Source organism: Tetrao urogallus (genome assembly GCF_951394365.1).
Source record: "Tetrao urogallus genome assembly, chromosome: 13".
Classification (NCBI taxonomy): domain Eukaryota; kingdom Metazoa; phylum Chordata; class Aves; order Galliformes; family Phasianidae; genus Tetrao; species Tetrao urogallus.
The window spans coordinates 8,387,782-8,410,872 of NC_136826.1; the positions used below are offsets into that span (position 1 = coordinate 8,387,782).

At 52.8% G+C, this 23,091-nt stretch overlaps 2 protein-coding genes across 2 annotated transcripts; both read left to right on the forward strand.

Annotated features, from left to right (window-relative positions):
* Positions 1–3,908: 3,908 nt before the first annotated feature.
* On the forward strand, positions 3,909–8,635 carry LOC306951336 (mitochondrial fission factor-like; the record flags this gene model as incomplete). Its single annotated transcript, XM_079541823.1, has 5 exons — positions 3,909–4,055; positions 5,096–5,208; positions 5,830–5,991; positions 8,291–8,357; positions 8,504–8,635. The coding sequence occupies 5 exons, from the start codon at positions 3,909–3,911 to the stop codon at positions 8,633–8,635; spliced, it is 621 nt and encodes a 206-aa protein (XP_079397949.1).
* A 4,338-nt stretch (positions 8,636–12,973) lies between these two features.
* CNGA2 (cyclic nucleotide gated channel subunit alpha 2) lies at positions 12,974–18,272 on the forward strand (the record flags this gene model as incomplete). Its single annotated transcript, XM_079541824.1, has 6 exons — positions 12,974–13,074; positions 13,233–13,340; positions 13,536–13,706; positions 15,789–15,896; positions 16,080–16,186; positions 16,849–18,272. The coding sequence occupies 6 exons, from the start codon at positions 12,974–12,976 to the stop codon at positions 18,270–18,272; spliced, it is 2,019 nt and encodes a 672-aa protein (XP_079397950.1).
* Positions 18,273–23,091: the final 4,819 nt, after the last annotated feature.

Genomic DNA, 23,091 nt, shown 5'->3' on the forward strand with positions numbered 1-23,091 from the left:
GCTATCCCCCTTCCCCTTGCTCCCTGCTCACATAAGTGCTGCAGCAGCCAGAGCAGAGCAGCAGCTTGTTCCTGGCTCAACTGGGGGTCCTCCCTCCGGTGCATTGGATTTCTTCACTTCCCCTCAGACATAACATTTCCCATGACTAAAACAGCCTCACTGCCTCTCTAGGACTGCTCAGCCTTACCCTGTGTGCATGCTGGCTCATGGACCTCAGGCACCTGTGGGGCTGGTGTTGGGATTGGTCTTTTCCATACCCAAGTCAGCAGGGGCTGGTTTTGTGATATGCTGAGACCCCAGTCCTCACTGTCTTCTGTTTGATGCTTGGTGCTCTGAAGAGAAGGTGAGGAGGCGGGAGCGGTGCTCGTTTCTGTCCCCATGTTTTGTGACTGGGGAGAAAATTCCTCCTTTGTGTGGATTTGCTGCCTGTGGGAGTGGGGAGCCCAGTCCATCCTGTTGTGCCTGTAGTGATATTTATTACTGGGAGAAAGAGGAGGGACTGGGCAAGAAGGTGCTTTGTGATCTAGAACCCTTTGGAAAGGGAGGAAGGTTTGTGGTGGTCTTGCACGTGAGGTAAGTTGCTTTGGAACCATGAAGATGGCTGCACGGCTTTAAGCAGTGGGGATGTACCTCCTTTCTGCAGGTACCTGCCTCACCTGTTTGGTGTCCTCACTAGGTGTGGGATGCAGGCACAGGGAGGCTGCAGATGTGCCAAACCTCCCTTCAGCCTTCCCCTAACCTCTCAGTCCTGGCTCTCTTTCCAAGGCTTTTGTCCTTCAGGCTGCTCTGGTGGGCAGAGCACATGGCCACGGCCATGGTGCAGAGGGCCTGTCGGCAGAGATGGCTGCAAAGGTGAACAATGATTGTGCAACCAACCAGGCTCTGGCAGCTGGGAATGCTGATGGCACAGGAGCAGAGCTGAATCCTGCCCTTGGAGCCAGGGCAGGGTAGAGCATGTGCTTTGCCCTGGGACCAGCATGCCCCCTTTTCCTAGGCAGCCACTTCTGGGCTCTGTGCGATGGGGCTATCCTTTCCCAGTCATGTCTGATGGGCTATAAGGGGGTTCTTCTCACCAGCCCTCAGTACCAGCCCAGAACCTTGTAGCACTGCCACCCTGTAGCATTCACCCCAGCACCAGTCTCCACCAGCACCAGAAGGCTGTGGTGTACCCGCAGGCTGCCCACCCCCGCTGTCCTTTGTCCCAGTGATGCTCTCAGCCCGGAGCTGAGGCTTGCCCAGCATGGCTGTCCCTGGGGCAGGATACAAGCCCGTGGGGTCTGCAGCTGCCGGCACCTCATCTGTCCCCTGCCAGGCCTTCACGCTGCCTTTTGGCCTTAGTAAATGCAGGTGATGGGACAACCTGGCAATGAGTGCCAGGGTCAGAGCTGGGAAAGACTGGAGGGAGTCAGAGGGCATTCTTGGATCCTCTGTCTTTGATGCACGGTCATTACCTTTGCGGTTTGTATTCTGTAAAACTTGGTATATTTCTGTGCAAAAAGGTATTTATTAAAAAACCCTCACTGTCTAAACGGCGCAGGGTGGCTTTTTCCCAAACTGCTGGGAGAGGGTTGTGGGATGGGGCATTGCAACCCACATCGCTGGGCATGGTAACGACAGAACGTCCTACGAGCCCGGCTGATAGGTGAGCGTGAGGGATTTCCTGACCGCCGGGAGGGGATTTGGGCGCACAGCTCTCTCTGCATTCCTCTGCACGCGCCTAAACCTCTTAGATAATCCCCTTTAAATAGCAAGACTAGGGCAGCGCGAGATTTATTTTAAGCCCTTTCAGAACTGGATTTTATGGTAAGGCCTTGGACTCCGTCCCCATTCAGAAGCTTTTAAAACCGTCATTCATCCCAAACGGATGGTTTTATCGCTGCACGCTCCACCGAGAGGCGGAAGAGCTCAGCTCCGGCACGGCGATGCGCGGCCGCTGCTGCCCGGAGGCCGGCGGCAGGAGCAGCGGCTGTGCCTTTAAGCCCGGCGCAGTGCCAGGAGGGCAGGGCTCGCCCCGCTGACATCACCGCCCCGCCGGCCGGGCAGGAAGAGCAGCTGCTTACAGGTTGAGAAGTTGCTTTAAACTGCAAAAAAAAAAAAAAAAAGTAAGTGCCCACTCCCACCCCGGTCCGCCCTTTCCGCCAGCGGGGATCGGGCGCTGCGATGGGGCGAAGCCCGGCTCCGGGGGGGGAGAGGGGGCTTTAGGAGAGCAGAGCAGATCTGCGGTCACGAACCTCAAGCGGGGGGTGCCAGACCGTCTGGGGCGGAGGGATGCCGCTGCCCCTCCTGTCCGCGCCGGGAGAGAGGCGGGCGGTCTGTCCGCAGGGCAGGACGGGGGGGTCCCCTCCGCTTCCCTCCTCCTCAGCGCCACATCCCCCGCGCTGCCAATGCGAGGAGAAGCGCAGGGCACGGAGGTGGGGAGCGATCGTGTTCCATCGGCGTGAGCAGGATTGCTCGGCAGCAGCTAGAGAAACCCCTGCAGAAAGTTAAAAGCGGAAATCCGGCCATTTAAGCTCTTTCTTCTTATCGATTTTGACATCTGTGGGTTTTTGGTGTGTGTGTGTGGCTTAGATTGTCAGAGCTCGCTCCCCTCTCAATCGTTTTCTCCTTGGGAGCTGTGGCAGTTCCGTAGGCGATTAGGACGTGAACCTCTTTCCCCTTTCTGGTTTATTGCTCCTCATATGCTGCTTTCTCAGAGAGAAGGATGAAAAGAGAGCGCAGGGTGTTTATTCCTCTAAAACCCCAAAATCGGAGGTGGAACCCAGTGCTTGCCATGGCTGTGGGGCTGCGTGTCTGATACAGCATTCAGGAATGGCACCTTTCCGGGACAGTCCCAGGACTCGGTATCGGGACCAACGCGATTTGCAGGCACGGGGATCTCGTTCGTACACACATGGAAGCAGCAAAGTGCCGCAGCTGATGACGCTGGGCAGGCTTCTGTCCCTTTAATTAAAAGGCTTTTAATGATGGAGGAGGAGAGAACAGAGTGAAGTGATTACTGTTGGCGGGGAGCCGCCCTGGCATGCCTGGAGTTACAGGGCTGCTGTGGGGTGGCATTGGTGCTCTGGGGCTGCATCTCCGGCCATGTGTGCGGCTCCAGGAGTGCTGCTGCTGCTCCCGGGAGGTGGGATGGGGATGGGGATGGGGATGGGGATGGCAGTGGGGAGCCCTGGCTGCTGCCAGCTGGGGGTGGCTGGGCTGGCAATGCAGCGTCAGAACACAGGGTGCTAAAAATAGAGCCCAGCGTGATCAGAGCATGCTGAGCCTCTGCCGTTCTCACCCTCTGAGCTTTGGAGAGGAAAACGTCCCCTTCCTGCAGTGCTTTGGGCTGTGCTGGGGGATTTTGACTCAGGAGCAAAGGGGGATTCCTCTCTATTGCGAGGGCAGAAGGGAGGGCCAAGGAGTCTGTAGGGGAATGGGGTTGGCTGGGGTCTGGAAGAACACAGAACGGTACATCAGTAATGTCAAGAGCAATAAATCAGAAAGCAGAGAGTCAGAGGGGCTGGGGACCTGTGTCCCTGCTGTGTCCTTGCCGGAAGAGGCTTCCTTTCCCTGTGGGATGATGGCCAGTTGTCTGACACCACTGCCTGAAACAAAGTCCATCCTGTTCAGCTCCTTGGTGTGGATCCCTCCAGGAGATGGGCACGGATGCAGTACAGCCCTAGAGGACAGTATGGTGAAAGTGTGTGCTGGGACAGTTTAGTTCTTTCATCCCATCCTACTGGCAGCTGTTCCCACCCCATGCTCTTTCCCCTGCCAGCTGGGCTCCATAGGACTCCCTGTTCTCCAGCACATCTCCTATGGTTCTGTTTGTCGTTGCTTCTGTGTGTGTGTAGATGCCTTACAGCACGTGTGTTGTCCCTATGCAGGTGTCACTCGGCTGCCTGTGCAATCTGGGGAAAACAGACAAGATGTGGCCACTTTTGGAGCAGAAAGTGAACGCAGTCCGCTGTGACCTGCTCTTCACTGAGGACATCAATCGAAGGATGCGGGTCCCCAACAGACTCACCGTGGCAAACAGCTTCAGCCCTGTGGATGAGGAGCCCATGTCTGAAGGTGTATCCCCTTCCTTTCCAATACATATCCCTGTTAGGATTTCACTTGCAGGTAATTTGCTGGGTTTTTTTGGGGTGCCTGAAGTTTGGCAGGGCTCTGTAACATTGTAGGGAGAACTGTTTTCTAAAGCACTCAGTCATTTGATTTGCAAGAGAGGAAGGAGTCAGATACTGTAGTCATCTTTCTCCTGGAAAGTAGTGTGGGAAGGTGGAGAGATGCCTAAGGATGAAAGGTGGACAAAGATGGCTAGCAGAAGGCAGGAGGGGCCTTCGATACAAAATGTGAGGAGTGAAATCTGGAGGCATCTCCTTCCACGTCTTCCAGTTTCCTCTCAGTTTTGGGGATGCTGAGACATATGGCCCTGCTCTTTGACAAGCTGTTCCCAAACCTTGTTTTCCTGGAGTGGTACATCCAATTGATTTCCATTCCACACCTCTCCAGGCTCTCTAATTGCTCACATCTGCAGAATGTGGCTTTTGATGTACATCCATTAACAGTGGACACAGGGCTGGCAGCCCTGTATGAGAGAATCTCTGTTCCCTGCTGCCCTGAGAACAACGGGGCACATTCAGGTTGTTTCATTCTTCCCTCTCTCTTTTCTGTGGAAACATCAGATGCAGATCTGAGACCCATCCTGCTGGACCAGCAGAGGAATGTCCCCTGCGCTGAGGTGTGCATGTCCCCAGACTCCTCGGCTCTGCACTCTGCATCGGGGGAGCTTCCTTTTATGCACATGGCTGGCAGATCAAGTGCCCAGAATCGCAGACGACTGGTACTGTAACGAGGGTGGGTGGGCGTGCATGTGTTGGCAAAGGGAGCACATCCCCTGTGCTTGCTTTGCTCTGGAGGTCCAGGATCATCTTACTGGGCTGGGGCTTGAGAAATGCCCCCACCAGTGAGGGCTTTTCATGGGGCACAGGGCTGGCTCTGCCTAAATTGAGCACGGTGGTGATGGGTTGATGGTTGGACTGGATGATCTTAGTGGTCTTTTCCAACCTTAATGATTCATTGACTCTAATGCATCTGTGTTTGATGCCAACAGGGCCACCACGGCAGCAGGTCACGGCGGCAGAGCCAGCACAGCAGTGGGTCACGGCGGTCCCCAAGTGACAGCACCCAGCTGGCCTTGCCCAGCCCAGCCCTGCACCATGAGCGGTGAGCATGGACCTGGAATGGTGCAGGGTGGGTAGGGACCGGCATCCATGGGATCTTTGGAGCTTTGTGTTGGTGCCCCAAGATGGGGGGGAATCCAAATCAGGGCTAGCTCTAGTCTTGCATGAAGCTAGTTAAGAGGAAAGTGTCCTCTGGTGTCAGTAGGGAGAGGTTTGCTGCCACCTGAGGCACATGGGACAGCGTGTCCCCACTTAGAACTTGGTGGCAGCGCTGTGGGTCCTTGCCTGGCTGTTGGGTTTGCAGCCAGGGTGAGCAAAGAGCACGTGTGCTTTTTGTGAACAGTAGTGTGGTTGACATCATGGTCTTTCTCTCCAGTGGAGAAAATCATTGAGCTTAATTCCAGAGCAGAGCCATCTTCTACCTAGAAGAAAGCCTGTCCTGGGCTGGCAGAGAGGTGTGGTCGTCACACTGTCATTGCTGCCTTTGGAGGATCTAAGTGACTGAACCTGGGCTGCTGAAGGAACTCCTCTCACCCAGAGACACAGAGGTCTGGGTGTTGATGGCATCACCTTGTGGTGCTCGGAGCTGCAGGAGGAACATGGGGCCTGTGATTGTGCTGTGCGAGGCCAGGCAGTAACCACTGTGGTTCTGTGTGCATCCCAGGCTGGACACCTGCCCCCCACCTGCTCACAGTGCTCCACTTCCCCTCCTTGCCAGGACGGGCAGGATCTACTCCATGCAGAACATCTTCCAGACCATGTACCTGCTGGGCCAGGTGCTCTTCCACCGTGTCCAGAACTGTCTGCAAGACTCAGTGTCATCCAGGTGACGTTGGCTTATCCTGAGCCACCTCCCTGCTGCTCTATATAGGCCTAGCTTTGCCTTGCCGAGGCAGGAGCCAGCCCTGAGCTTTCTAACCTCACAGGACATGGCTGCTCCAGCCCCTTCTTCTTGCCTATCCTGCCAGCTCTGGGTGCCTCCTGCTTGTTTTTGTGCCACCCAAGGGACCTAACATCTCCTGGGACACTGCTGGGTTTCAGCTACTCCTCAGTGCTACTCTTTCTGCATGCCTTGATAGCTTGATGGAGGGAAATGTGGGCAGGGAATCAAAACCCAGCACAGATGGCCCTGTCACCAAGACACCTCTCCCATGTCCTCACAACATGCATGACAATCTCTTGGTTGCTCTTCAGTAACCTTTTCATCTACTATCCTGTGTTGGAAGGGATCCATAAAAATCATCTAATCCAAATTCTGCCTCCACACGGAAGCACCTAAAAATCACAGAATCACCAAGGTTGAATTGTGAGAATACTTCTGACTCTCCTTGGGCGAAACCTCCAGGCAGATGGGGAGCAGGGGGAGGGTCCATCATCCATGCCACCCTGGCACATGGTACCTTTCTTCCCGGGCTGGAGCAGGGCTGCAGGCAGCAGTTTCTCTCTGGGCAGTTCCAGGTGATGACCAGCACACTGCTTAAAAGCAGGGACATCTTCAAATGTGGTTTTGCTTTTTTTTTAAGCTTCTAAAACTTTGGTTATTGCACACATGGACTTCCTCCTGTCTGACGTGGAGGAGTTTCAGCTGTGACACTGTGGAGGAAGGAACTTAGAGAGTGGGGTGAGTCCTGAGCTCTTCCCAGCTCTCCACCTCCCTTAGGAGCCAAGCAACTTGGAAGGCCTTTTCTTGGTACTTTGCATCATTTCAAATGCATGCATTCTTTTGTGCTCCTCACAACAATAAAAAAGTGACTGAGCTCACTTGTTTATCCTGAAATTTTAATGAAGAAAGCTCTGGCCTCCGAGAGAGGCTGGATTATTTCCATGGCAGTGACCTCTTGAGAAGTATGAGTCATCAGAGGTAATTTCTGTTCTCTACTCTAAAGGGTGTTCACTTGTGTCAGTGGGAATTTTTCAAGTAAAAGCTGCAGGAAATGTCCAATTTGAATGGCTTTGTACTTGGTAAAATTGGATATTCTTTCTGTTGTGACTTTCATATTTACCACAGCTGCATTACGTGGATGCATTGTCTCATGAGTGTCTTTTCAGGTCAATTCCTTGAATGTCATGAGTGAGTTCCTCAGAAGAACTCATTCAACCCGGTTAACCCATAACATGTCAGTGAGGGCCTGTGGCAAAACATGGACTGGTTTGAGTTGGAAAGGACCCTTAAAGGCCATCAGATCCAACTCCCCTGCAATGAGCAGGGGCATCTACAGCTCCAGCAGGTGGTCTGAGCCCAGTCCAGCCTGACCTCGAGTGTCTCCAGGGATGGAGCATCCACCATGTTGGTGTGTACAGTAGAGCTATGGATTACAGATGAGTTGATGGAGTGCTACCCTATAATGATGGGAACAACAGATGAACATGGCAACTCTAATTTCTCAGCATGGATCTATTGTGGCTTTGTGCTGTGAGCCCTGGAGCAAGGTTGTATCTGCAGGAGATGCTCATCCACGGCCTCTGTCCCTTTGTTTTCAGGGAAGGAGGGAAGCGATGCATGGTTGGAATCCTTGTTTATGCTTCTGGTTGCAAATAACATTTGCTGTGAGGGCAAAAAGTGCCTTTTGTGAGGGAAGTATTGGAGCAGACCAAATCCTGGTGCCAGCAAACCCAGGCAGGCTGGCACATGTTCAGATATGTCCCCCCCACTAGTAGCTGCTTCCTACCCACTGGGTCATCTCTTGCTGGGTAAATACCATCTCTCCATTTGGGCACTGGCTGTGGGATTTCTGTTTGCCTGACCTGCTCTAATGATGGTTTATCCAATCCTCAGTGGATTCCTCTGGCTGTAGGAAATGGACTCTGGGTAAATATGTTTTCTGTCTGTTGGGTCTCTAAAGAAACATAAGCACGTGGCTTTCCTGTTGCCTGTTGTAGCTTTTGTTGAGTGCTTTGTTGTGATCACTGCGGGCTGCATGGTGGAGGTATAAGCATGATGGGGGTACGAAGAAGTTGGTAGATGCTGTGGGAGTGCTGCTTCCTCTCTCCTGATGCTGCATGCTGACAGCACGACCTGGGTGTGCACACATTGCTGCATGGTTGGGCTCCCCATGGCAGTGCCATGTTTACAGGAGGGTAACTGCAGCTCCTGAACAGTGTGCATCTCTGTTTTCCTCCCACAGCTCCCAGGAGGTTGGAGCAGCCCCGGAGGAGGTCATCGCTGCTGAGGCTACAGCAATGAAAAAGGAGGTGAGAGGAGAGTAGGGGCTGCAGTGGTTCCTGGGAAAGCTGCAGGCGGGTGGCTGAGGGTGCTCCAGGGCTTGTTGCTAGGGCCTGGTTTCGCTGGCATTGCCAACTAGCCCTGGGTGGTGCTCCTCACGCTGCTCTCCTTGCAGCTGGCAAGGATCTCGGAGCGGCTGTGTGTGCTGGAGGAGCAGCACAAAGCCTGGCGGAAAGAGGAGCCCCTGGTGTACTCCATGCTGCTCTCTGCCTGCCTCGTCAACACCTGGCTCTGGTTGTGGAGATGACTGTGTGCCTTGGGCTCCCCGACCCACCCTGGGCGAGAGCAGATAAAGGATTCTTGCTCACGTATTGTGGATGGTAAAACTGTGTGTTTCTTTTGAACTTGACCTGAATTGGAACCATAAAGCTGGACCTGGCCACAGCAGCTGGAGATGGATGACAGGGAGTGGTGGGGTGGGACAGGGAGCATGGTCCAGTGTGTGTAGACCCAGGGCCGGGCTGTGTTTGGTGTATGGTAGCAACTATGTGGTGTATTTTACGGGGCCAATCGTCATGTGAGAAGCTGCTGTGAAAAGGCAAGCCTCATAAGAAATTTGTAATGACACAGGAGGTATTTGTCCTGCACAGATCAATGAGAGAGCTTCTGCCCCTTGGGCTGTGTATTGGAGGAGGCACAAACCCAAATGTTACATCTCTGTGGGCATCAGGTCCTGTTACAGTCTCTGGCCATGGTTGAGCTGGTCCTCTGCCTGCATTACAGCTTGGACAACTTAGTTCTACCTCCATAAAATTTCTCAGCCAATTCATAGAACCATAGAATGGCTTGGATTGGAGGGGAACTTCCAGCCCACCCAGTCCCAACCGCTGCCATGGGCTCAGGCTGCCCAGGACCCCATCCCCCCTGGCCTTGAGCACCTCCAGGCATGGGACACCCACAGCTCTCTGGGCAGCTGTGCCAGTGACAGTTACTGTGGTCTCTTCTTCAACTTCCACCCCAAAAGCTTGTGCAGTGTTTGGGTGCTTTTGAACTGCTGCTAGGTTTTCTTTTCTTCCTTGAACAACTGTGTGAGTTGTCCTGTGCCAGGGCGACCCCTGCTCCAGGAGAGGGGTGGGCCTGGAGGAGCTGGGGGCTGCCATCCGCAGGAGAGTTGGACTAGATGACCTTTAAAGGTCCCTTCCAACTCTAACAATTCTATGATTCTATGATCTATGGCCTCTGCTGTGGCACCACCTCCTTGGCTGCTGTCATGCTGGAGGCTCTCAGCAGTGGGTTTGCAAGTGCTCATATCCCAGGTGGCTCTAAGAGCACTGCTGAGCTCTATAGAGACTCCGGACTTATCCAGGAGCTTGGCTTTTTCCCAGGGAGATGTACATGGGAAACCTCCCCGGGGTAATTGTAAGACCTTGTAATAACAGTGCAGGCACCAGACAGGCCATGGACAGTTGCCCGTTTGGGCAGCAGTGGGTATCTGTGAGATTGCCAGTGCCAGAGGGCAGGATCACTCCCAGTCTGCTGCCAAGTTGTAACTTCAGCGTGGTACAACTGCACAGGTGAGGGGAATCCTTGGCTCAGGTGCCAAAAACCAAGCCCAGTTCAACAGCTCTGCTGTTTCTTTCCTTCCTTGACGTTTAGGAACACTTGGATTCACAGCGAACTGAGATTCTCATAGTGGTTCATCCAACGCATCTGCTGAAGTGGTACCTGCAGGCCTGGGGCAGGTGTTGGCAATAGGACCTCTCTGTTCCACCTATAAATGATTGTAGCTGGATCTGCAAATCACCCAGATGTCTTAATGGCTTATTTACAGACATGGATGCTTAGCTGTTCCCTGCCTGCCACTGCATCAAGCCTCTATGGCTGTAAATCTGGCAGCTGGACATCTACTAATAAATAACTGTCCCACAAGTAATTGCAGGTCTGAACCTGTGGCTGATGTCTGGGTTGAGGACAGCACTGGGATTTACTGCAGGTGAGAGCAGGAAGGGGGTCTGTGCTTCAGCAGTGTGTGTGTAAGGGATGGCAGCAGGGCTCCTGGCTTGGCTCAGGGATGTGGACAGGCTGGAAATACATGGAAGTGAGGTGATCAGATGGGATGTGTTCCTGAAGGCTAATTATGGGAAGTTGCATTGGGTAAAAGGTGACTTTTTTGTCTTGATTTCAGCTGGGACAGAGTTGAATTTTTCCTTCATAGTGCCTGGCATGGTGCTGCATTTTGGGTTTGGGCTGATAACACACCGATGTTTGGCTGTCGCTGAGCAGTGCTGCAACCACCAAGGATCCTTCAGTCTTCAGCTTCTGGCACTGTGCTGCCAGTGAGGGGCTGGGGGGGCACAGGGAGATGGGACGGAGTGAGGACGGCTGACCTGAACTGCCCACAGGGTGTTCCATGCCACGTGGCATCATGCGGAAAGCCTTGGCAGTGGTGGGAGCTGGTGGAGCAGCTGCTGCTTGGGGACTGGTGGGCATTGGTAGGTGGGTGGTCAGCAATTGCATTGTGCATCACTTACTTTGTAAATATATGTTATTATCATTACTATTTTCCTTTTCCTTTTCTGTCAGTAAATAGCTTTAACCTCCACCTATGACTTCTACTTTGCTTTCTTTCCCCTGATTTTCTCCCCCCCTCTCACTGAGGGGAGGTTTGAGCAAAGGGCTGTGTGGTGCTGAGCTGCTGCTGGGTCAAATCCCAGTCCTATGCCTCAGGCTCAAGTCCTTCTTTAAATCTAGAAACACTGACCCATGAAGTGCATGTTTTAATAAACTCTATGTGTGCTGGATGTGTCTCCTGTGTCACCGAATCCTGGTTTGGGGTGGCTGAGGTTTTCCCCCTTGGCAGCAGGATGCTGCCCTGCTCTTAGGTGTATCTGCAGCTTTCCTCCTTTGTTGTCCCAGGAAGGTACGTGTGGGAGAGCTGGGTGTCCCCAGGGGAGGCTGCCACAACAACATGCTTAGAAAAAGAGGCAGCTCGTGCAATCTGACACGGGAGGGAGGTGCACCAAAGGGACAGAAGCAGCGAGGCTCCTGGAGCTCCCACATTTTTGGAGGGGGCTGCAGGCAGGGAGCAAAAGGAGAGGTGGGAAGGGAGACGAGCTGCTGCCACTGCTTCTGGCCTGTCGCTGGTTCTGTGGCATGGGGACAAGGGAAGGCGTTGTGTCCTTCCAGTGCTCCTAACCAAGGCTGCAGAAGTTCCACATCTATTCAAGCTCGCTGCTGCCAAGATTTTCAGTGAGGTAGAGAATGAGGCTTTGAAGGAAGAAAAGGTAAAGTTTTGGTGCTGAATGGACCCTGGATGCTGGTGCTCTCAGATCGCACTTGCACAGTGTGCTTGAATCTGCGCCCATGGAAAGGACTGACCCAGCTTCAGTCGCTGCATGCAGTTGGATGTGAGTGGGAAAGAATGAAAGTCAGCCCATTCCTTATAGTCTTGGGGATGCAAGCGCTCTGCCAGCTGATTGTCAGAGTGGCTCTGTGTGCAAAACAACAAGGCAGACACCAGTGACAGGCTCAATTCTTGATCATCATCAAACTCTGCAGCTGGGATCTCTTCTCTGGGATTCCTGAGAAGCAAATGCGGCTTCCTGCTGCCTGAGAACAGGTAACTGGATGGAGGGGAGGGAGGGTCGGTGGGGAAGAAGGGGATGTGTGGGAGGGAGCAGTGTCCCTCCTCCTCTTTGATCTCTGGCTACAAAGCTGCTGTGGCTGACTACTCTGACGCACGCTGTGCTGCTTGGGGCATCGAGGGAGCCCAGGGGCCAGGAGTGTGCAGCAGTGAAGGGACACACACACTGTGCATCACCTGTCCTGGGCACTGTGGGGACCCCTCTGCAGCCACGTGGCTGTGGTGTTTGCTGAGTCTCCTATGAGGAGATGCCCCCTGCCGACCCCTGCTAGCTTGCTGGAGGCCTCGAGGGACGTCAGGCTCGTAAGTGGGCCGTGCTGGCATCTTGGTGGTGCTCTGTCACTGTGGGGAGGTGGCTGGGTTTGTGGGCAGCTCTGCGTGTGTGGTCCCAGACCTCCACAATGTGTGTGCATAATAGTGATGTGGGCAGGGCTGTGCAAGGCATTACCCCTGACCATGCAGTTCATTATCAGTGGGATTTGCTGTGGGAGAGCACTGGTGAGCTGTCCCCAGGAGCCTGCTTTGCTCATGTGCCCATGGCTGCAGGGATGTGGAGGGGCTCAATGGGCGGGCTGCTCAAATGCAAGCTTGTACATGCTAAGCCCATCTTGTGCTGCTGTGTGTACAGCATCTCTGCCCTCGGTGGCTCTCCCATCCCTCGTGGGGACTGTTTTCTCACCCTTGGGCTGTAGGAGAGCTGCAGCTCGTCACCAGGGCACAGTGCTACAGATGCTGTTGCCCTGGCAATGGCTGAGGAGCCCAGGTGGTGGGGAGAACATCTTTCATGGGTAGATGTAGGGCCTCCTGGGGAGAGTACAATGCCTCATAGGGCTCTGCAGTGAGAGCTAAATGGAAAACACGGGGTGGGCACATGCCTTAGGCTTTGCCTCTTTTTCCTCTGGTGCTGTACCATAACTCAGTGCTCACACCATACACTGCCTGCTGCTCCCTGAGCTCCTGCTCTTTGCTCTTCCTAGGTCCCTGGCGCAGCTCGCTGGAAGGATGATGGCAAGGAGTAACGGCCTACAGCTGCCTGGCCCCTGCCCACCCCTACCAACCAGAGCCAGGACTGATGCACAGAGCACAGGGCTTGGCACAAGCAGGTCAGGATGGCTCAGGAGAGGGTGGCATTGGTGGGGCAGGGCTGAGTCTCAGGGCACAGTGGCACACCCCAGCTGTCCGCTTCCCCTGGTTCACCCAGCAGGAGTGGTGGCATTGAGATGTGCAGTGAAGCCATTGCCCTTCCTTCTCCCCACTGCAGGACCCGCTCGACCCAAGATGAGACCTTGGAGCTGCACAGAGGAACTCCTGCATATGGGGAGGAGCAGCCAGCTGCCCCCCCTTTCCAAGGCAGACGAGCCCTGGCCAGGTAGCGGTTTGGGGGCAGGCTGCAGGGCAGGGTTGGGTCCTATGCATTTCCAGAGCATGGAAGGAAGCTGGAGAGCTGTTCTTAGGCTCTTGTCTGAACCTTTTGTGCCTGGCTTTGACCTGGCTTTTGTCACAAACGTTTGCTTTCTCCTCGCTGTGTGGGCAGCTCCTGACTTTGCCTCTTTCCCCCATTTAGGATTGTCAGGCTTGTGCTGGTGCTGCGGGACTGGGCCAGCAAGAGCTTGCAGGAGGAGCAGCAGAGGCCAGACCCCTTCCTTGAACGCTTCCAGGGCCCTGAGCTGCAGACAGTGCCTGCTGATGCCAGCAGCGATCCAGAGGATGAGGAGACCGAGGAGAAAACCAAAAAGTAGGGCCCTTACCTGTGACACAGCCTCCCTGGGCTGAAGACTGGCCACATGCGATGCTGTGTAGGCAGTGATGGGGGAGGGCCAGGTGTCCCACGGGCGGTGGGCTCAGCTCTGCCCAGGGGCAGGGGGTGGCAGCAGCAGGAGGGCTCCGCTGTGCTCTGCTGGCACCTGAGCCAAGATGGGTCTGCAAAAAGCTGTACTGGCAGCTGTGCATGTGAGGAGCAAGGGACACGGAGAGTCCACGCTGGATGCCAAGGCAAGCACAAGCCAGTGGGCTCCTCCAGCCTCATTCATCATTGCAGGAGGAAGGGAGACGGAGGGAGTGCGTTTGCTGCTGCCCGTCTCCCCACCTCCGAGGTCAGACACCATGACGGCAGCTTTCTGAAAAGGCTCATTCAGACCCAGTGCTTTCATCTCCTCAGCTTGCACTGCCGCTGAAAAGCAATAACCTGGCTTTTCTTCTGCTGGCTAATTAAGGGGCAAAGCTCACGGACTAGTCTGGACCCTACCATTGTACACGGTAATTAAAACACCAAGAAATGATCCTTTTCTATAGGAGGCAGGTATCTGAGCCTTGTATCAGGGCTGTTGCTAGTCACGGAAAAAAAGTGCTCTGCCCTGCGAGGTGAAAAGGAGCTTGTTAATTACTGGAGGGAGAGGAGCTGATGTGTGCTGAGAAGGCTGCTCCGTGCCTACGGCTCCCTGGGAAAAGCTGCACCCTGCAAGGCATCTGCAGGGGATGGGACAGTAGAGCTTAGTGCTATCATCCTACAGCCTGAAAATCCCTGCTGAAGGGATAGGATAAAGGTCCCTGGGCCGGGTGTGTGTGTGTGTGTGTGTGCATTTGGTGCTGCCCCACAGACTGCAGAAGGGAGACTACCACAGCTCTTCTGGGGAGGTGGTGGCATTGGTGACTTAAAGCTGAAACTACCACCATGATTATCATTGCTATTGAGGTGATTAGTACTTGTGATACAGTATTGCAGCAGTGCTGGCTGGTTGCAGGTGAGTTGGTGTTTCCCAGATGCCAGTTACCTTATGTCTCAGAGAGCAAGAGGTCCCTTTGTCAGAAAATATTTAAGCTGCACATCAATCCTGTCCTGAGCAAAACACAACTGTTTACTCTTGTAATGTGGGGAGAATCACGTGGTTGTCCAGGGTTGCACCCAGAGGGAGAGTGAAGGAGCACTGCTGGCCCTGCTCTGAGCTCCATTCCCACCTGGCACACCACTGATGGAGGCTTCAAGGCACAAGTCTGCTTTTGAAGCTGTCGGAAGCAGTGGGGTGAGCACAGAGAATGTGCTGGCAAGTGGGTCGTTTTTCCTATTGCTGGAGGAGCTTTGCACATTCCAGAGCTGGAAGGGAGGCGAGGATGCAGGGGGAGGTGTTTTGCCCTAGCAGGTGGTGGTGGCTGAGCCTATCAGTCCAGCTGCAGAGTTCCTGTTCCCCAGCTCCTTCAGTGAGATCTGGCCATGGGAGCACATGCATCTTATCTCAGAACCCCAAGATGAGCAGGATCAAATGATTGGGAGCAGTTCAAAGGCTGGACAGAGGGCTGAGCAGGCAGGCAGGCGGTGTGGGATGGCAGCTCTGTGATGCCAGCCGCTGCTCTGGGGCTTGGGCAGCCCCATGGTGCTCCCTCTGGTGTGCAGCAAGCTTTCCTTCCCGCTCTAATTAATCGTCTTCTCTCAGATCTGTCTGGCTCCAATCCATGCCTCATTTAGGAGAGGCAAGGTCATCTAACAGAAGTTTTCTGGTCACCCTCATCCGCACATCTGTTTCTGGCTCTGCCTCTGCAGCTCATGGAGGCCACCTGCTCTGCCTTGCCATGCTGTGGTTTCTCTTCTGCTATGCTAATGAGCGTTACTTTGGGGATAAAGGAAGTTAAACAATGTGGGACATTTTTACTTATCACTCCTGGGACTGGATTTAGCCTACAGACTGGCAGTCAAGCTGCAGCTGTTTGATCCAGGCTAGTGCAAAGGATGAAGGGGATGACGCGGCTGGTTCCTTCCAACCCTATTTTCTATGTTTAGCCCTTTATTCACGCATTGCCAGCTCTGGCCTCTCTCTGCTTCCAGGAAGAAATGGCAGTCCTTTGTGGTGGACCCTGCAGGGGACTGGTATTACCGCTGGCTGGCCGTCATTGCTGTTCCTGTTCTCTACAACTGGTGCTTTCTTGTGGCCAGGTGAGCTGGGGTGTTGCAGGGCTCCTGTCTCCTCTAGCCCTCATCTTCACGTCCTTGTTGTGGCTCAGGTGAGGCTCAGACAGCTGGTGCTGATGACTGTGGGGCGGTGGGAAGCTAAAGGAAAGAATCAGCCTATATTCGGTTGGGAGAGAGATTTGTTGGTCTCACCGCCTCATCCTGCAGGGCTTGCTTCAGTGACCTGCAGAAGACTTATGTTGTCCTCTGGCTGGTGCTAGATTACATCTCAGACTGCATCTACACTGGGGACATAGTGATCCGCCTGCGCACAGGTGAGCATCCTGCCTTGTGAATGCTTTGCTCTAACATCCTAAAAGTGGAGGGACGTAATCTATAGCTCCATTAAAAGGAGGGTTTTGTCTACCTTAGTTCTCACTAGTATGAAGCAAGTCTCCAGAGAAAGAGTCTAATTTAAAGATCTGAGAAATGAGGTAAGTTTCAGAATGAAAGATTAATCATCCTGGCTTCCAATTTCACCTTTCAATAATTGTACAAAATTACCCTCATTACTATTAGTATTCAGGCAGAGTTGAATGTCCGTATCTCTGATTTTGCACAAGTTCAACTAGTGAATTATCTACACGGAAAAATAGTAGTATTTCATGCTCTTGGAATGGAGGAGGTGGCTGTACAGCTTCTGTCTGGAACTGCAATAATTCCTAGTCTGGAGAAGGAAAACCTTTGTGTTCCTATTTCTTCCTGGAACAGAGTGAATTCCTAAGCATTATCTTTACATGGCTTTTCCCAAATGCTTGATAACAAAAGCTTGTAAGCCACCTACTTGGCTTACAGGTGGAACTGGTAATGTTTGGAGGATTGTATATATGCACGCATTTCTATGGCATACCATGAAATATTTATCAGAAGTGCTTACAAAGCCTGCCGTAGGGTTTAACAAAAGCCAAAATAATTCTCTCATTCCCTTCTCTGTTAGGTTTCTTGGAACAGGGCCTCCTGGTTAAGGACCTGAAGAAATTACGGGATAACTACATCTACACCTTGCAGTTCAAGCTGGATGTTCTCTCCATCCTGCCCACAGACCTGGTGTACTTTGCTGTGGGATTGCACCGCCCTGAGCTGAGATTCAACAGGCTGCTGCACTTCTCCCGCATGTTTGAGTTCTTTGACAGGACAGAGACCAGAACCAGCTACCCCAACATCTTCCGCATCGGCAACTTGGTTCTTTATATCCTGGTGATCATCCATTGGAATGCATGCATTTACTATGCCATCTCCAAGGCCATAGGCTTTGGAGAAGATACCTGGGTCTATCCCAATGTTACAGACCCTGAATACGGGTACCTCACCCGGGAGTATGTCTACTGTCTCTACTGGTCTACCCTGACTTTGACTACCATTGGAGAGACCCCTCCTCCAGTGCGCGATGAAGAATACCTCTTTGTGATCTTTGATTTCCTCATCGGTGTCCTCATCTTTGCCACCATTGTGGGGAATGTAGGATCCATGATATCCAACATGAATGCCACCAGAGCAGAGTTCCAGGCAAAAATCGATGCCATTAAACACTACATGCAGTTCCGCAAGGTGAGCAAAGACATGGAAACCAAAGTCATCAAGTGGTTTGATTACCTGTGGACCAACAAGAAGGCAGTAGATGAACGGGAAGTTCTCAAGAGTCTTCCTGATAAACTAAGGGCAGAGATTGCCATCAATGTTCACCTGGAGACACTGAAGAAGGTGAGGATTTTCCAGGACTGTGAGGCAGGTCTACTGGTGGAGCTGGTGCTGAAGCTTCGCCCTCAGGTGTTCAGCCCAGGGGATTACATTTGCCGCAAGGGAGATATTGGAAAAGAGATGTACATCATCAAGGAGGGGAAGCTGGCCGTGGTGGCAGATGATGGAATAACGCAATATGCTTTGCTCACTGCAGGTGGCTGCTTTGGTGAGATCAGCATCCTGAACATTAAAGGGAGCAAAATGGGCAACCGGCGCACAGCCAACATCCGTAGCTTGGGCTACTCTGATCTTTTCTGCCTGTCAAAGGAAGATCTAATGGAAGCGGTCACAGAGTATCCTGATGCCAAAAAGGTCTTGGAGGAACGTGGCCGGGAGATCCTTAGCAAGGAAGGCCTGCTGGATGAGTCAGCTGAAGAAGAAAGCATGGAAGGGAAGAGTGTGGAAGAAAAGCTGGAGAGACTGACCTTGAACCTGGACATACTTCACACTCGCCTTGGAAGGCTCCTGACGGAGTACAATGATGCCCAGATGAAACTCAAGCAGCGCATTAGTGTCCTGGAGTCCCAAATGAGGCAGCAGGATCTGGAAGACTTCTTCTCAGATAGTTCAGACAGTCTGTCTAAGGTTGAGGGTGAAGCTACACCTACTGGGTCGCAATGAGAGCGTGCAGATCTCAGCTAGATGATGTCTTGCCTTGTGTTGAGGCAGTTTCTATTTCCCATGGGAGCACCTTTGACTGCCTTGACAGGACTTCTCACATGTTCTTAGCATTGCCACTGAGTGGCAGCTCCTGAGATGGCTCAAAATCAGGCAATTGTCCTAGCTCCTCCTCAATCCTGTCTCATTTCTTGTGAAACTTCTGACTTGGGTCAGTAAGAAGAGGAGGATGACTAATGTCACTACTGATGTTTCCTTCCAGCTTCAGGAAAAGGTCTCTGTCGATCACACTTCTTTTTGCCTTAGTGGAAAGTGGGATGTGAACCTTGATGGGGGGGTACCTGGAGTACCATCTCAAGTGAGAAAGTCCAACTTGTGCCTCTCATATCTGCAGACAGGGAAGCTTGTCTGGGACACTGTCACCCCATAGGTCATCTCCACCTCTTACTGCGAGGCTGGGCATCCAGCTGGAAGAGCAGGCAGCTGCCCACTGCGCTGTTCTTTCTGCTGCATTCAGTGCTCAGCCATCAAATTGCCCCAGCACAGACACACGGGTAGCCCAAACATCTCTCTTACCAGGAAACAGCACTTCCTCCTGCTCTCCTGCTGCAGTGGTGGAGGGATTTCCATTTGGACTACAGAGGACTCGGATGATGAGTGCAGGGTGGATGTGAAGACTGCTCCTTATTGAATGACAGTGCCTGTTGCACTGTGAGAGGAACGAAGATAGCAGCTGTCTCTCATCTATTTAATGATGGCTGGATGTGCCAGGAAGGGTATGACTGAAATGACATATTTTTAAGGAACAAAGCGGTGATAGGACCCAACTGTGCCCATATTTGCTTTACTGTGGGTAGCTCAGAAAGAGTGTAGAATGCATTTATTTTCTTAGGCAGGAGGTTTTCTTGTAGTCGGTGGGAGTTTAGGGCCAGTTGCTGTCTGGAGAAATGAATGGCAGTCATGGGGATGAGTGTGCAAGGACAAAAACCTTACCCCATCACAGCCACCAGCAAAGCCTTGTGGGTCCATGGTGCAAGCAGGTGAGAGTGGCCATGTAGTCCCTGCAAGCTCAGCACCATCACTAGAGGCTTCCAAAGAGGAGGAAGCTTGTTAGAGAAGGGAATTATGGGGAAATTCGTGTGCTGGGTCAAATTCAACTCATAGTTTGGCTAAAATAGTGGGATGACAGATAAGGGCATGCCAAAGCACAAAGGCTCATGGTGGAAAATGGAGAACACTTGCTTTGTCCTTTCTATTCCCTCTCAAATGAGCCTGACTTCCTTTATGTTGGATGATTTTCTGTTTGAAATGGAACGGCCTTGCTTTCTGGGATTTCTGGGAGAGGGAAGATTAAATTACCAAAATTGGAACTCAGAGCACAGTAATGTTTTTTTTGGTTGCCTCGATGAAATACGGGGGGGGGGGGGGTGCATCTGTCAGAGCGAAGCTAACTGTGGTTGGAGATGAACTGTCTTCTGCTCTGACTTCTTCCGCTACCAAACCCTCGGCTCCCAGCTTCTCCCTCCGCTCAGACCGAGCGCCGTGAGCCGCCCCGTGCGAGGGGAGACGGGAGGGAGGCTGCGGCTGCTGCGGTTGGGCCGGGAGAGGGAGCTGTGAGCCGCGGAACCGCCGCACGGCCCCGTAGCGGCGGGCAGAGCAGCGCCGGGTTTGCTTTTCCCTGCGCCTGGTTTGCTGGGCGATGCGGGCGGCCCGGCGCGGTGCCTGCGCTCCTTCCTGCCCGTCCCCGGAGCGGGGCAGCTCCTGGCTCCGGCTGGGGGAGATGCTCACAGTTTAGGGGATATCTTCGCTTCTTGCTGGAGAAAACGAAAAAAAACCCGATCTTCCTCTCACCCCCCTTAGTTTTAATCCGAGATAATAATCCACTCGGGAAACTTAAGCTGTCAGACAAATTACCCCGGAGGATGGCTTTCTGAATGCGGAGCAGATCCCGTTTGTTTTCTCGAGGCAGCAAGCCAGGAAATCACAGATTGATGAACCGCTTGATGGGCCTGCTAATGAAATTAGCAGTAGCTCCATGATCTTTCCAGCGAGCCGACAGGCAGATGCTGGAGAGAAGAGCACAGTGGCACAGCTGCACTGCTGGGCTGTCTGCATCCCCAGCAGAGAGGACATGGGGCACAGCAGATGCACCCTGGGACTGACCATTGCTGGTGGCTGCAGTATGAGTGTCTCCCTGTAAGGCTCTCCTGGAGATGCCAAAGGCTGTGCGTGCTGGTTGGCACCCAGGAGGAAAAGCTGAGGGTCCGTTAAACTCTTTTGGCCGTATATTATCTATAGTTTTGTTTCTGCTGGATCTCTCCTACTGAAAAGAAAAAAAAAAAGTTATCCCCTGTACGACAGAGGCTCTTACTCAGCTGTGTGTTGTGAATAGGAGACATCAAATACGAGCACATATTTTGTGGCTTTAGCTCCAGAGAGGGCAAGGGCAGAAGGGGGGAGGCGTGGGGATTGCCAGGCAGCTCCTTCCAGTGCTGTCGAGCCAGAGGAGCCCCCTGACCTCTGCTGCAGATTTCTGCCAATCTGCGGTACCAGAGCTGTAGAAAAAGGGATGGGTGAATCAACCATAAATGCTGGGTGAATCAACCATAAATGTTTTGCTTGGTATTGGGCTCTCCTTCTCCTCTCTGAACACTGTTTCTAGGAAAGAAATAATCACCTCCAGTTGATACCTAGAAAATCTCTCCTGTTTGCCTGTGGGAAAGATAAGTACACATCTCACTGGGGAAATGGAGAGGTCCTGCCAGGACACAACAGAGATGACTCCTGCCCACCTGCTGTTTGTACTTCTGAAGATGCTCATGAAGAGGCACTTTGGTGAACTGAACAGGCTCCAAACTAATCTTTTCTCCTTAGACAACCGGGCTAATAACCTGGCTTTGCTCTTCTACCAGAACGGTAAGTTAGCCAGTGTCAGGTCAGCAAGGTTCATATAGGCCTGGACAAATGGATTTTAGGATTGCAGAGTGGTTCCAGATGGAGCCCTGGATCTGGTATGTAGGCTGAAACCTCAGCCTTGCTCTTCCTCATTGAACAATATCTGCTGAGGTTCAGCTGAGCTGCAGTCTCTTGAAGCTCCAAACTCTGCCAAAGGGTCTGTTGTGGTTGAGCAATGGAAGTGTTGTTTGCAGCCCCTGTGTGTCTAAGGACTTGTAAGAGACAGAAACCTTCCTGAGATGTTTCACTGAGTCTTAACTCACTGATACAGGCTCTGCCCTGCAGAGGCAGAGCCTCCCTGCTGAGCACCCGCTGTGCCATACAGCCTGGTTGGTGCTCAGGCTCTCTTTGGTTCTGTGGAGCTCAAGTCCTCTATCAGCCTTAGTGCAGGGTCTCAGTGTGCCCTGGAGAGAGAGAGAGTATCTCTGGCCCCAGGGGCACATTGCCCAGCTATGAGGAGCAGAGGTGGAATGGCTGAGTACTGCAGCCTTCTTGCAGGTGTGGTGTTGGTAAACTTTGCCTTGCTGAAGCACAGAGTGGCCAGTCTGGTTATCCTGTCCATGATCCACCTCTGACTGTCTTGCTTGCTTTCCTGCTCTTCCCCTGCTTGAAATACCAGGGTGCTGCCTCCTCCTTGGACAAACAAGCAGAAGTACCCATTCTTTCCCAAATGGGAACCATGTGTGTTACCATGACAGCGGCTCAGGGTGAGCAGGAGGTGAAGCCATTCTTGTCTGTCTCTCTTAGAGGGATGGAGGGAAAGACTCGGGATACCTTCCCAGCACCTCTCCTGCCCTGCCCTATGGTGGATCTGCTCAGTGTGTGGAATCATGGGGACCATGTTTTTGGCTCTTCTGCCACACCTTGAGGACAGCTGTTGGTAGCTACATGGGATGGAGGGGTAGGGAGATGGTGACATTTGGTAATGAGCAGAGGAGCATTGGTTTCTCATCTCATGCATGTCTGCAGGTGCTTCTGAGTCTATTCATAGCTCTGTCGCTGGCAGAGAGCTGTCAAGATGCTCTTCACTTTTCTTGTTTTTTAATTACAACTCAAAGTTCTAACTCCTGTTGAGAAGTAAGGATTCAGCAGACACCCTCCTCTGCAGACAGATGTGCTGGCCAGACATGGGCAGTCTCAGCACCTGCCTCATCTAATGAACCAGATGTTTCTATTGAGAGAAACCGAGCCACAGTTGAGCCCCAAGTCCATGGTGATGGCCTCCATCTTCCCTTTCTCCATTCCCATGGGAGCTGCAGACACAGATTTTGGTACTGAAAGCTATGCTCTCATAGTGGAGAGTGGTTGATGAAGTATAGGATGGATGACCTGTGGACCAGCCAGACTGGAACTGTCTGGATCTGCTGCCCCAAGGTGCCTTCTAGTCCCTCCAGCAGCTTCTCCCCAGTTGATGTACTGTGTGTGCTTGGCTGTGTATAACTGAATCACAGAGGCAGTGTATTTTGTGTGTTTGCACACAGCTTTACAGATGTGAAAGTCAGAGGGGACGGTGAGCAGTGACCTTTAAGCAGGCTGTGCCACTGCAGCAGCTGTGTGCTTCCCCCATTCCAGGATCCTTGTCTGCCTGCCATCACTCTTAGAAATACCCAGGGCATAGTGAGCTTCAGTTGGTGTTGGCACAGGGCTGCTGTAATGGCAGGCTTGGGAACTTCAGTAGAGAAAAGACTCTGGTGTTTTGGAGACAGTGCTCTGTAGGAATGGGACTGCTGGAGGACAAAGGTCTTCCCCATAGTGAGAAGTCCCAGGGAGCAAGATGCACCCCTCTGAAAGGCTGCAGTCCTCTTTTCCCCTCTTCTCCTCCAGGTCCCTCATCTCTCCTTCCCTCCTGGCCCTCTCTGCATGTCTT